This window comes from Anolis sagrei, chromosome 5 (assembly GCF_037176765.1).
Source record: "Anolis sagrei isolate rAnoSag1 chromosome 5, rAnoSag1.mat, whole genome shotgun sequence".
Taxonomy (NCBI): Eukaryota; Metazoa; Chordata; class Lepidosauria; order Squamata; family Dactyloidae; genus Anolis; species Anolis sagrei.
Genome location: NC_090025.1, coordinates 56,105,637 through 56,117,334, shown reverse-complemented (window position 1 = coordinate 56,117,334; position 11,698 = coordinate 56,105,637). Strand labels below are relative to the sequence as shown.

The following is an 11,698-nucleotide window of genomic DNA, read 5'->3' as shown; positions in this document are numbered from 1 at the left end:
CAAACATCCAGGTGTCCCCTGAACAACGTCCTTGCAGATGGCCAATTCTCTCACACCAGAAGCGACTTGTAGTTCCTCAAGTCACTACTGACATAGACACAAAAAAATATCTTAGTTGCTGTTCTTTCTTCTTTTTTCTTCAGTGTTTTATTTGTTAAATTTACAACCTGACTTTATCTCTGTAAAAAAACAACACACAATATAAAAAATATTCTTCAAAAAGCAGTTAAACCAAAACACAGTTTAATTAAAAACACAAAACAGGCCAAAACACAATTAAAAACACACAAAAGAAAGCTCAAACAATACGCATGGAGTAAGGACTCTTTCTGCCGAAACGCAATTAATTTCCGAAGACCTGACTAAATACAATGACCAACACAAGGACTACAAGGAAAGGCCCAATGTAGTCTCGCTCACAGCTTGGGAATGTCAACAAAACAGACATATTATTTCCCCCAGTTAAATTTTAGAGTGCATCTACACTGCAGAAGGGATGCAGTTTGATACAATTTTAACTGCCACAGTTCAGTGCTATGGAACCACGGGAGTTGTACCTTGGTGAAGTATCAACATTTCTAAAGACTTAGTAAAATGACAACTTCCACTGTTGCATAGCTTTAAGGCAATGCAGTTAAAGTGGTGTCAAACTGCATTCGTTCTAAGTGTAGATTAAGTTTCTAAAACCAAGAATCTCCCATTGAGGTAGTTTTTTAAAAAGCGAGCCCCCGGTGATGCAGTGGGTTAAACCCTTGTGCCAACAGGACTGAACACCGACAGGTCAGAGGTTCGAATCCAAAGAGAGCACAGATGAGCTCCCTCTGTCAGCTCCAGCTCCCCATGCAGGGACATGAGAGAAGCCTTCCAGAAGGATGATAAAACATCAAAACATCCGGGCAACATTCTTGCAGATGGCCAATTCTCTCACACCAGAAGTGACTTGCAGTTTCTCAAGTTGGTTGTGACATGGAAAAAAAGGTTTTCAAAAAATGAGCCATATTGGTATCTTGCAGCATAAAAAGGAAGAAAGGAGACAAAGGGTGGGCGGGGGGAGAGAAATGTAAGAACCCATTAAAAACTGACTCTGGGTTGAACCTAAAGAAACTGATTTTTGGTAAGCAGATTTATTGTTTTCCGATATCAACAGTAACTAATAACTATAAGATCCTTATCACTTTAAGCAGCCTTTTGAAAATGTAGGGCAAGGTACATAGTATGTGTCTTTCTGGAGCCTATTATCTTTTACCCCACTCCCACAACTGTTTAAATGTATACCTAAGGCCTTAATATCATTTTGCATTAGAGAAGTGGATTTATATCCCCAAAAGCTCATGCTAAACTAAAAACAATTTAGTCTTACAGGTGCTGCAACTGTCTTCCTTCTTTCTCCCTCTGTGTGTCCCTGCATCCTTTCTAAAGACAGAAACCTGTATCTTTGGTTTTCCAAACACAGGGCTAGGGCATTGCTTTACCTGACATTTTATTACAATCCAGTAAAAGCCTATCTGCTTTTAAAACTCAGTAGCACTAAACTATGTGGAGCAGATGTCATTTCTACATAGGATTCCTTTCAACAAGCTTAACCCCCAAATCCTCATTAAGAATTATTTAGAAATATTTTACATTATGTAATAAATAGAATACCATTTTTGTTTCCATTAATACAAACAAGCTGACATTTATTTTAATTTGCTTTAAAACTTGTTTAAAAGAGCAATGAATTTATTTTAACCATAAATAACTGCTTGACAGCTCATAGCAGCAATACGTTGTTTTTTGACATTTAATAGCAAGATTTTTCATTTATGTATTTTCCAGTACCACTAAAGCAGGATTCAGCAGAAATGTGTGGACTAGAGCTATGATCCAGTACTTCTGCATGTAGTGAAAATATCAGCAATAGTATATCTCATGAAAACAGCCAGCATGGTGTAGTGATTTAAGTTTGGAACACAGACTCCATGAAGTTATGGTTGGAATCCCTGCTCAACCATGGAAACACATTGGATGACCTTGGGCAAGTTATACTCTCTCAACCTAAGAGGAACACAATGGTATGCTCCACTTTCAATAAATCTTTCGAAAATAGAAGAACGGCCTGCCTCAGGAGAGTTTGCCTCCTCCATCAATTTTTACCATTTACACAAATGATCAGCCACAGCCAGAAAGGGACAGAGAGTTTCATCTATGCTGACAATCGTGCCATCACCTCTCAAGCAGGGAGCTTTGAAATGGTTGAACAGAAGCTCTCTGAAGCTTTAGGTGCTCTTACTGCCTAATACAGAGAAAACCAGCTGATTCCTAATCCATCTAAAATGCAGACGTGCACATTTCACCTTAAGGAACAGATAAGCATATCGAGCTCTGAGGATTACCTGGGAAGGAATCCCACTGGAGCATTGCAGCACACCAAAATACCTGGACCATTCCTTGACTTACAAGAAGCAGTGCTTGGTTATCAAGCAAAAAGTGGGTACAAGAAATAATATAATACTAAAGCTGACTGACACAACCTGGGTATCACAACCAGACACAGTGAAGACATCTGCCCTTGCACTTTGCTACTCTGCTGCTGAATACGCATGCCTAGTATGGAATACATCTCACCACATTAAAAAAGTGGACATGGCTCTTAATGGGACATGTCACATTATCACAGGATGTCTACACTCCACACGACTGGAGAACTGTTTAGCCAGTATTGCACCACCTGACATCCATCGGGAAGTAGCAGCCAATAATGAAAGGACCAAAGTAACGACATCCCTGACCCATCCTTTGTTCAGATATCAGCCAGCATGCCAATGCCTTAAATCAAGAAATAGCTTTATAAGATACTTAGAAGGAACACCTCAGCAAGCAAAAGTCCCAAAGTGGCAAACTAAAACCCGGAACCTCAATCAGTGGCTGATACCAGATGAGAGACTCCCCTTTGCACACAGAAGGCTAGGTGACTTGGAAGGCACTGAACAGACTGCGCTCTGGTACCATGAGCTGCAGAGCCAATCTTAAGAAATGGGGCTACAAAGTGGAGTTCACAACATGCGAGTGTGGAGAAGAGCAAACCACAGACCACTGACTACAATGCAGCGTGAGCCCTGCCACATGCACAGTGGAGGACCTTCTTACGGCGACACCAGAGCTCTCCAAGTGGCGAGCTTCTGGTCAAAGGACATTTAGTATAATGCCAAGTTCTTAACTTTGTTTGTGTTTTTAAATAAATTATAACTGTACCCTCAATTCGCTTCTGACACAATAAATAAGTAAAATCTTATGATGGACACTTTATGAAGGGCTGCCATAAATCAGAGTCAACTTGAAGGCAAAGGACAACAACATCAGCAGCAACTACGACAAATCTTCAGAACCTCTAATAGAAGACTCCTGTCTCAAACCATGGTCTGAGTATCCAACTTAAAGATAGTCATAGCTGGAAGACCAAGATGGCCTTGAAGTGACTGCTTCATTATCTTACATGTCTGCCTATGTGGGGCAATAATCCAAACATCATCAAATCAGTGAGTTAACCATTCTCACAATAAGTTCTGAGCCACTACTTGCCACCATCTTTTTTCACAAACTGGTTAAATACCCCATGGTTCAGTGAACCTTGTGGTTATAACAATTTATTTCACATTTTACTGTAAACTTATAGGCGATCATGATATTTGTAAGCATGAAACAAGGGACAACAAATCAGCTTTTATGCCATTGTTCAGAAACCCATACAAAATTGGGTTTAAACAGCAAGACATCATGCCCAACAAATGACAAATACAGTAGATCAATTTAAAATGCTTGTTTGAAATTAGGTTGCCATTGAAATCAGTTACAACATGGAAAACATGAAGGGGCATCCAGCTGACCGCAAAAACAATGATAAGTACTGTCAGTCGCCAGAAAACCTTGCGAGATCTTTTCTTAATCTGACTAGTGGGTCGGGGTATTGTCATCCCAACTTGCAATTCTGAATTTTCTGGTTTTGCTTCAAAACAAACAGGTATTCCTGGTATAAATCTGCTGGATGAAGAAAGCTGGCTTTTTTCAGTACCTGATGTTTCAGGGAGGCCTCCAGAGTTAAGATCCCGGTGACGCATTAAAATTGCTGGCATCACACTAGCTGTCTTTTTACTGTACCTCTTTCGGTGCTTCCCGACAAATGTATAACTCCACCTTTCAGAGCTAGAGAGCTCTCCTTGAGGCCCATGGTGCTTGGGGACATGAAGGGTTAAATTTATCATCTCGTTCTCTTCCAACTTGTTTTCCTTACCTAGCAACCGGGAATTAACAGATCTACAAACTCTGGTATGACTTATGGTTAAACAAACCAAAGGCAAGACGTACTGCATGACTAATAAGGAAATAGTGAAAGCTATCCGGTACCAAGCAGAGGGCCATGCCTCGACACACAAGTGCTTGCTTCTGAGTGCTTCCAGATTAAGGGCATCTTGGAGATTGACAATCTTGTGGAAAACAGGCAGAGGGGAACAAATGGCCAAACCAAGAGCCCAGATGACTAAAATGAGGTAACAACCATGTTTCAAAGTCAAGTCGCTCGAAAGAGGGTGGCGTATCAAGCGGTACCTGACCACCGCAATAGAAATCAACATCCAAGTGGAAACCAAGACAGACACACACTGGAGGAAAGGCATCACATGGCACATGACTCTGCCAAATACCCACTGATCAAGCAGAACAGATGTCAAGGTGAAGGGAGAGCAGAAGACTACCACTAAAGTATCTGAAAATGCTAAGTTCCCAATGAGAAAGTTTATTATTGTTTTTTGCTTGCACTTCCCCAAAGCCACAAGAATAAGGAGGTTTCCCAGAAAACCAGCAAGGCTGATCAAAGTATAAAGGCCAATGAGAAAATACTGTATGTCATCCACGCTGTTCCTGTAGTCTTCCCAGGTAGGAAAATTGGAACCCACAGAAGGAGCCGAACTGTTCTCTGATGTTACTGTCCTGTTAGTGTAGTCTTGGAACTCTACATCCATATTAAACTCCTGTTTGGAACCAGAAATAGAATATTTATTAATTGCAGTAACAACAACATTTATGCAAATCAGTTTCAAAACTGTTCTTTGTGTATTTAAAAACACAGATAGTATGATACTTATGGTTTTAATTTAACTAACAGATACAACAATTGTGATTTCTTTAAAAAATGAATGAAAAGCTTTGTTATCAAGACATTCTTCAATGTTTCAATGAATGAATATTTCTCAGTCATCTTTGAGAAATTACTTTTTAGATCTCTGTTTTTAAAATTTATATCCCCTCTTGTTATGCAATATTAAAGAGAATGTTTGTAATAATAATTTACTGTAATCTAATAATAGACTAAAATGAGTATTTTTAAAAGGTAATAGGACATTAAAAGCTGCCCAAATACCCTAAAAGCACCAGATCCTGTCTGATCTTAGAAGTTAAGCAGGACCAGTTCCAGTTAGTTCTTGGATGAGAAACCACAAACCAATACCAGGTGCTATAGGAAGAAACTGGAAAAAACACCAATCCTATGATATTGATGGGGTCACCATAAGTTGATGGACAACTTAAAGTCACAAACACATACACTATATATGAAATAATAATAATAATAATAATAGCAACAACACTTTATTTATATTCCACCCTATCTCCCCAAGGGGACTCAGGGCAGATCACAGTACACATATGTGGCAAATATTCAATGCTGTTTGGACAGACAGAACAGAACAGAACAAACAGAAAGAAGGTATGTTGTGTCGACGACCAGCTTTCGGTGCCTTTCGAGATTGTGCTCAAATTGAACCACAGGGGGGTGCTATCGCTCCATCCTCTATGACAAAGAGCCATCAGGACTTCCTCCTTCCTTTTGGTCGCTGGCATTTTCTGGTCTTTTTCTTTTATGGTATCGTAAAATACCCCCCCTGTTTTTTTTAGGAGTACCTAATTTCTCTATGCTGTTTTCAAACTGCTTAGGTAAACAGTGAGAAGTGCTGACAGTCAGGTGCTCACCTTGACCAGGGCTTTGAACTGGCAACCTGCCGGTTGGTAGATCTTATTGCTGCTGGTAGTGATTTACCAGCTGTGCCCAACCCAAGAGAGATAATCTGTTTGAAATTAGTTGAACTATCTTTGATACTTGTGTAAAAATGTACCTCCTTATGGAACCCAGGGGAAGAAACCTCTATAAAACTCTAGATCTTGGGTGCCCAAGTTGAATTATCACAGACATGCACAGCTATATTCTGCTTTGATTCATTTAGGACATTAAAGGTCACACTTGAAGTACGTTGGGAATTTCTGCAACTGTCATAAGACTGGAGCAGGACAGGGCAGGATAACCTATGGACAACATCTCCAGGACTTTAGAGGACCGTACTTGTCTTACTGGGACTGCTTCAACCTATGACCACACAATCACTTTTTTAAAGGGTAATTGCATTGTTGAGGGGACAGGACTGGCCTTTTCTGTGTATTCTAGGCCCACAAGAAACATTTTTTCAAAATTAGAAGTAACTAGACAATGAAATGGCTAATCACATAATTGACCTTTCAATGACAAATTTTGTGGGACAAAGTCAGAGACCAGTTCACTGGCCCTGGTATAATATGATTTGACTGACTGGCTCTACTCAATATTCTGATGGCTACATATTGAACCAGTTGTAGCTTTTTAAAGGCAGTCACATTACCTCTATAATTTCTACTAGAATAATATCTTTTATTAGACCAACATATGGGTTCCAAAACATAGCCAAGCTTCCAAAATGTCTACAGGATCTCTTCATCAGGCAAGATGTGACAAAAAGTTGGGTAAAAGAGGGAAATGGTGTGATGTTGAGAGCATGGAGCTTGCATGGTATGCTGAGATAAAACAAGGGAGGAAGGAGTTCTAAATTTGAAGCTGAACCCATCATATCAGATACTACACCTTCATTTTGATGTTTTCAGATGTCTGCTTCCCATTCCATCTTAAAATTTCACAACATCATCACCAAATCAGTTCCTGCACCAAACCAGCTCTTTATAGCATCATGCTTGAAGAACAGAACTGAGATGGTTTACACTCTTTTGGTTAGTCTAATAAAGGTTTTACACTAATGCAGACTTTGGGATTTTTTTTGATGGACAGCAAGGTTAATTTGCTTTTTGCAATCAGGACTGGAATATGAATGACTAGACCATAGCAAGAGCATGAATGACAGTGATCAGGAAATAATTGTATGAATCCTTCTTCCACACTTAAAATTAGATAGCTTCGCCTTCTCAGATATGGCAGATCATAATTTCTGTAAATCTCTCTCCTTCTTTCAACTAATTATTCTGCGTTGCTTTATCTAAGAGATGTAAAATGTCTGGAAATGATGATGCTGTGGTGGTGGTGTGGAAGCCCTTTGTCTTCTTGGTTCATTCAGAAAAAAATCCCTCCCCCCCCCCCAATTTTTCAGAAAAATTGAAAATGAAATATTAGCATTGGTTGTTGTAGGTTTTTCAGGCTGTATGGCCATGTTCTAGAAGCATTCAGCCATACATGGCCATACAGCTCCCAAAACCTACAACAACCCAGTGATTCCGACCATGAAAGCCTTCGACAATAAATATTAGCATACTTTAAATGTTCCTATTCATCCATTCTTTACTTCAGGAGTCTTAACAACAGCATTTGAATTTCAAAATCTTTAGAGCAATTCCTTTACCCTTTCCAGTCTTCCCACCTATGTCCCTGACTTGGAAATTTTGGCAGTAATACCTCAAGGAGACATGTCCTGTTTTTCAGTCCTTCTTAACGTTATTTCTCAATGAGTTATGACAGTCCTGTTTTTGTGCTTCTCAGAAGCCCCACATTTTATGACTGGAAACTGGCCAAATTGGTTGACCACCTAAACCATCTTGCAAATTTTGATGTATGATATTCCAAAGAGTTATGACAAGCTTCTTTTCTTTTCTTTTTTCCACCTGGTAGCCCTTCCCTTGGAATTTCAAGTTTCTGAATAATATATATATATACATATATATATATATATATATATATATATATATATATATATATATATCACATGTATCAGATTTGGAGGGGTCTACCACAATTGCCTTAAGATTGGTCTCTAGTTGCTTCCAGAAGTACCAGAGGGTTTGTAATTTTGATCTGAAACTCAAGAGCATTTAAATTTTTACTTGTGTAGCATGATTGCTTGATGAATTATGGTTGTTCCCTTTCTGATTATTATGTATTGTTGTAATGCATAATGCTAGACAAGGACTTGGGTGACACACATTCAAATCTCCATTCAACCACCAAGCTTACTATCTGAATTTCCTTGCTATCTATGAACCTAAGAACTTCACAAGACTCTTGTGATGAGAACTTTGGAGAGTAAGATTGATACCATATGCATTAATACAAATATATTAATTGTATTCCATGTGTTTATGTTTTGTTTGGTTGCATACAATGTTACTGAGAGGAAACAGTACACTTTCTAACAACTCTTTTAAGAAAGCCAAACATATCCAATTACATTATTTCAATAGCCAGCTTTTCCCATTGGACACACATTTCAAATGCAAACACTTTCTGGGTTCTTGATTTTGTCCTAAGGTCAACCAAAGCACTTTTCTGATTAGATGAGGGATTTTGTGTATAGTTGATGCTGGCTTTGTGATTTTCTTCCTGTTTTGTCCTTTTTTCAGTCCAAAAAGAACTGGAAATATAATAGCCCTTTGTTTTAAAGGATAACATGCATTCCCCAAAGATTATTGTCCTATATTTGATAATTAAGTTTTGCAACAAATAAAGATGAGACAATTCCAGAAGCTTGTACTCTAGCAGAAGGTTACGTTTTAATGTTGTGACAATAGATATTGATTGCCTCACTTTCAGACATAGACTTCCCTGGTATTTGCCTGCTGTGAAATAAAACAGACTTCCTATGTACTTTCAATAGCTGGTCATAATTTTTGTCACTTCTGCCTCAAAACAGATTGTACACATAAGTTAGCAGATAAACAACCAAATCATTCTACACCTGTTGAGAAAAGCAGGGCTGGATTGAAGGAGGACAAACGTTTCAGCAAATCAATACTTCTAGTTTCCTCACTTCTCTGACCTACATTTGGGAATGCTTCCTCAACTACACACACACAAAGAGCTATACATTTCTTCCGCATTGCGTTCATTCAATGTCTCAAATCCACAATGGTACAGACAATGTAGTCAACATCCTAAATTTTATGATAGACCAACATTTCACATATAACAACAAGCTGGAAGTGTAGCCTTTGCATCCAAGTGGCTTAAGAACAGCAGCTGTCTTCTAAAATACCTTTATTCAAAGACTATGGATTGATTATCTTTTTTCAATTGCTTCCGGGGGAAGGGGGATGCTCTATTTTGGCTCTGAGCCTGTAGCAGGTGTGTTTGCCTCTTTATCTATATATATAAATTTGTTAGGGGCATCAATTGAGGAAACAAAACTCAAAAACCCCCCAACGAAACTTAACCAAAATTCCCATGCCCATAACACAACCCACAAGGTACAAACATATCTACTCAAAATGAAAAACAACACAACAACACACTCACAAAACGGCAAAACAACAAAACTCAAAAATCCCCCAACGAAACTTAACCAAAATCCCCGTGCCCATAACACAACCCACAAGGTACAAACATATCTACTCAAAATGAAAAACAACACAACAACACACTCACAAAATGGCAAAACAACAAAACTCAAAAATCCCCCAACGAAACTTAACCAAAATCCCCGTGCCCATAACACAACCCACAAGGTACAAACATATCTACTCAAAATGAAAAACAACACAACAACACACTCACAAAACGGCAAAAGAACAAAACTCAAAAATCCCCCAACGAAACTTAACTAAAACCCCCGTGCCCATAACACAACCCACAAGGTACAAACATATCTACTCAAAATGAAAAACAACACAGCAACACACTCACAAAACGGCAAAAGAACAAAACTCAAAAAAACCCCAACGAAACTTAACCAAAATTCCCATACCCATAACACAACCCACAAGGTACAAACATATCTACTCAAAATGAAAAACAACACAACAACACACTCACAAAACGGCAAAACAACTGAGCATGCGCATTGGCGCCCAGCCGCAAGTTCCCTGGCGCGCGCACATGGCCTTCCGGCCAACGTTCCCTCTGCGGAAACCATGCCCACTCCAAGCCCCGCCGCGCCGCTTCCCGCACACACACACCCCCTGCCGCACACACACGCACAACCCCACGCTCCATCACTCCCCCCACCGCCGCACACACACGCAACCCCACTCCCCCCGCCGCCGCACACACACATGCAGCCCCACTCCCCCGCCGCTGCACACACACACGCAACCCCACGCTCCATCACTCCCCCCGCTGCCGCACACACACACACAACCCCACGTTCCATCACTCCCCTGCCCCAATCTTACCTCCTTTTACTTCACGCCACCTCCAAACCCCACCCCGCCCCTTCCCGCCCTGTCAAAATCTAGGAAAGACAGGAAGGAAGGAAAGAAGGAAGAAAGAGAAAGGGAGGTAAAGAAAAAGGGGGAAGGAAGGAAAGTTAGAGGAAGAAGAAAAGAAAAGAAAAGGAAAGATGGAAGGAAAGAAAAGAGAGACAGCAGAAGAGAAAGAAAAAGGGGGAAGGAAGGAAAGAGATAGAGAAAGAAGAGGAGAAGGAAAGATGGAAAGGAAGGAAGGAAGGAGGGAGGGAAAGAAGGAGAGAAAGAGGGAAGATTGGCCACAGCAACACGTGGCGGGTAAAGGTTGTTATTTCTATTATTATTATTATGCTATTGTTCCTATGAGACCCTTTTAGGGGGAATGGGGGAGGTGTCAGGTCCCGGAGGCAATGCATTGCATTATTGTTATTGTTATGATGGTGGTGAAATAAAAGGAAATAAAAAGAGAAAGAAGGAAGCAAACAGGGAGGGAAGAAAGGCAAAGGAAGAAAGGGGGAGGGAATGAAGGAAAGAGAGAAGGATGAAACCAAGTAGTGAAAGAAGGAAAGAAAGAAAGAGGTAGAGAAGGAAGAAAGGAGAGAAAGGGGGAAGGAATAGGTAGGGACCTCTCTTTCATAATAGTCCAGATATCTACCTCAACTTTGATAAGTTTTACTATAGGCCACAGCAACGCGTGGCAGGGCATAGCTAGTATAAATTATCTTCCAGGGGCCACTAAGAATTATTATTTTTCCAATGTTTCCCAGTAGAGCTATTGTATATCCTGGGCTATATTTATTTATTTACTTATATACATATCATGATATACTTATATACCAAAGGGGACTCAGAGCATCTTACAGATATGGCAGGATTCAATGCTCCATTGCAAATAATCATTGGAAAATAAATACATAAACACATGGATTTATAATAACAGATACAAATAAATAAAAACAATTAAAATATTAAAAACGATTAACAGATTAAAAACCCGTAGTCATAGTTAATGCTGCATTCTATATTGCACTATTCCCCAAATGCCTGGTTCCATAGCCAGGTCTTCAGCTTTTTCCTGAATGTGAGGAGGTAGGGGTCAGTCTAATGTCACTGGGGAGGAAGTTCCATAGGTGAGGGGTTACCACTGAGAAGGCCCCACCAATTGTGCCTGCAAGAGGGAGGGATAGAAAGCAGGTCCTCCCCCGTTGATCTTAATGCTCTAACTGGTTCATAGGGG

At 39.9% G+C, this 11,698-nt stretch overlaps 1 protein-coding gene across 4 annotated transcripts in view; it reads right to left on the bottom strand.

The window, feature by feature from the left end:
- Window positions 1–226: 226 nt before the first annotated feature.
- NPY5R (neuropeptide Y receptor Y5) overlaps window positions 227–11,698 on the bottom strand; it is a 46,875-nt gene continuing 35,403 nt past the window's right edge. For all 4 annotated transcript variants that reach the window (XM_067468706.1, XM_067468707.1, XM_060778756.2 and 1 more), the window contains one exon: window positions 227–5,006. In XM_067468706.1, coding sequence (XP_067324807.1) covers window positions 3,660–4,997 — 1,338 coding nt within the window. In that variant the 5' untranslated portion in view covers window positions 4,998–5,006 and the 3' untranslated portion in view covers window positions 227–3,659. The remainder of the gene's footprint in view (window positions 5,007–11,698) is intronic.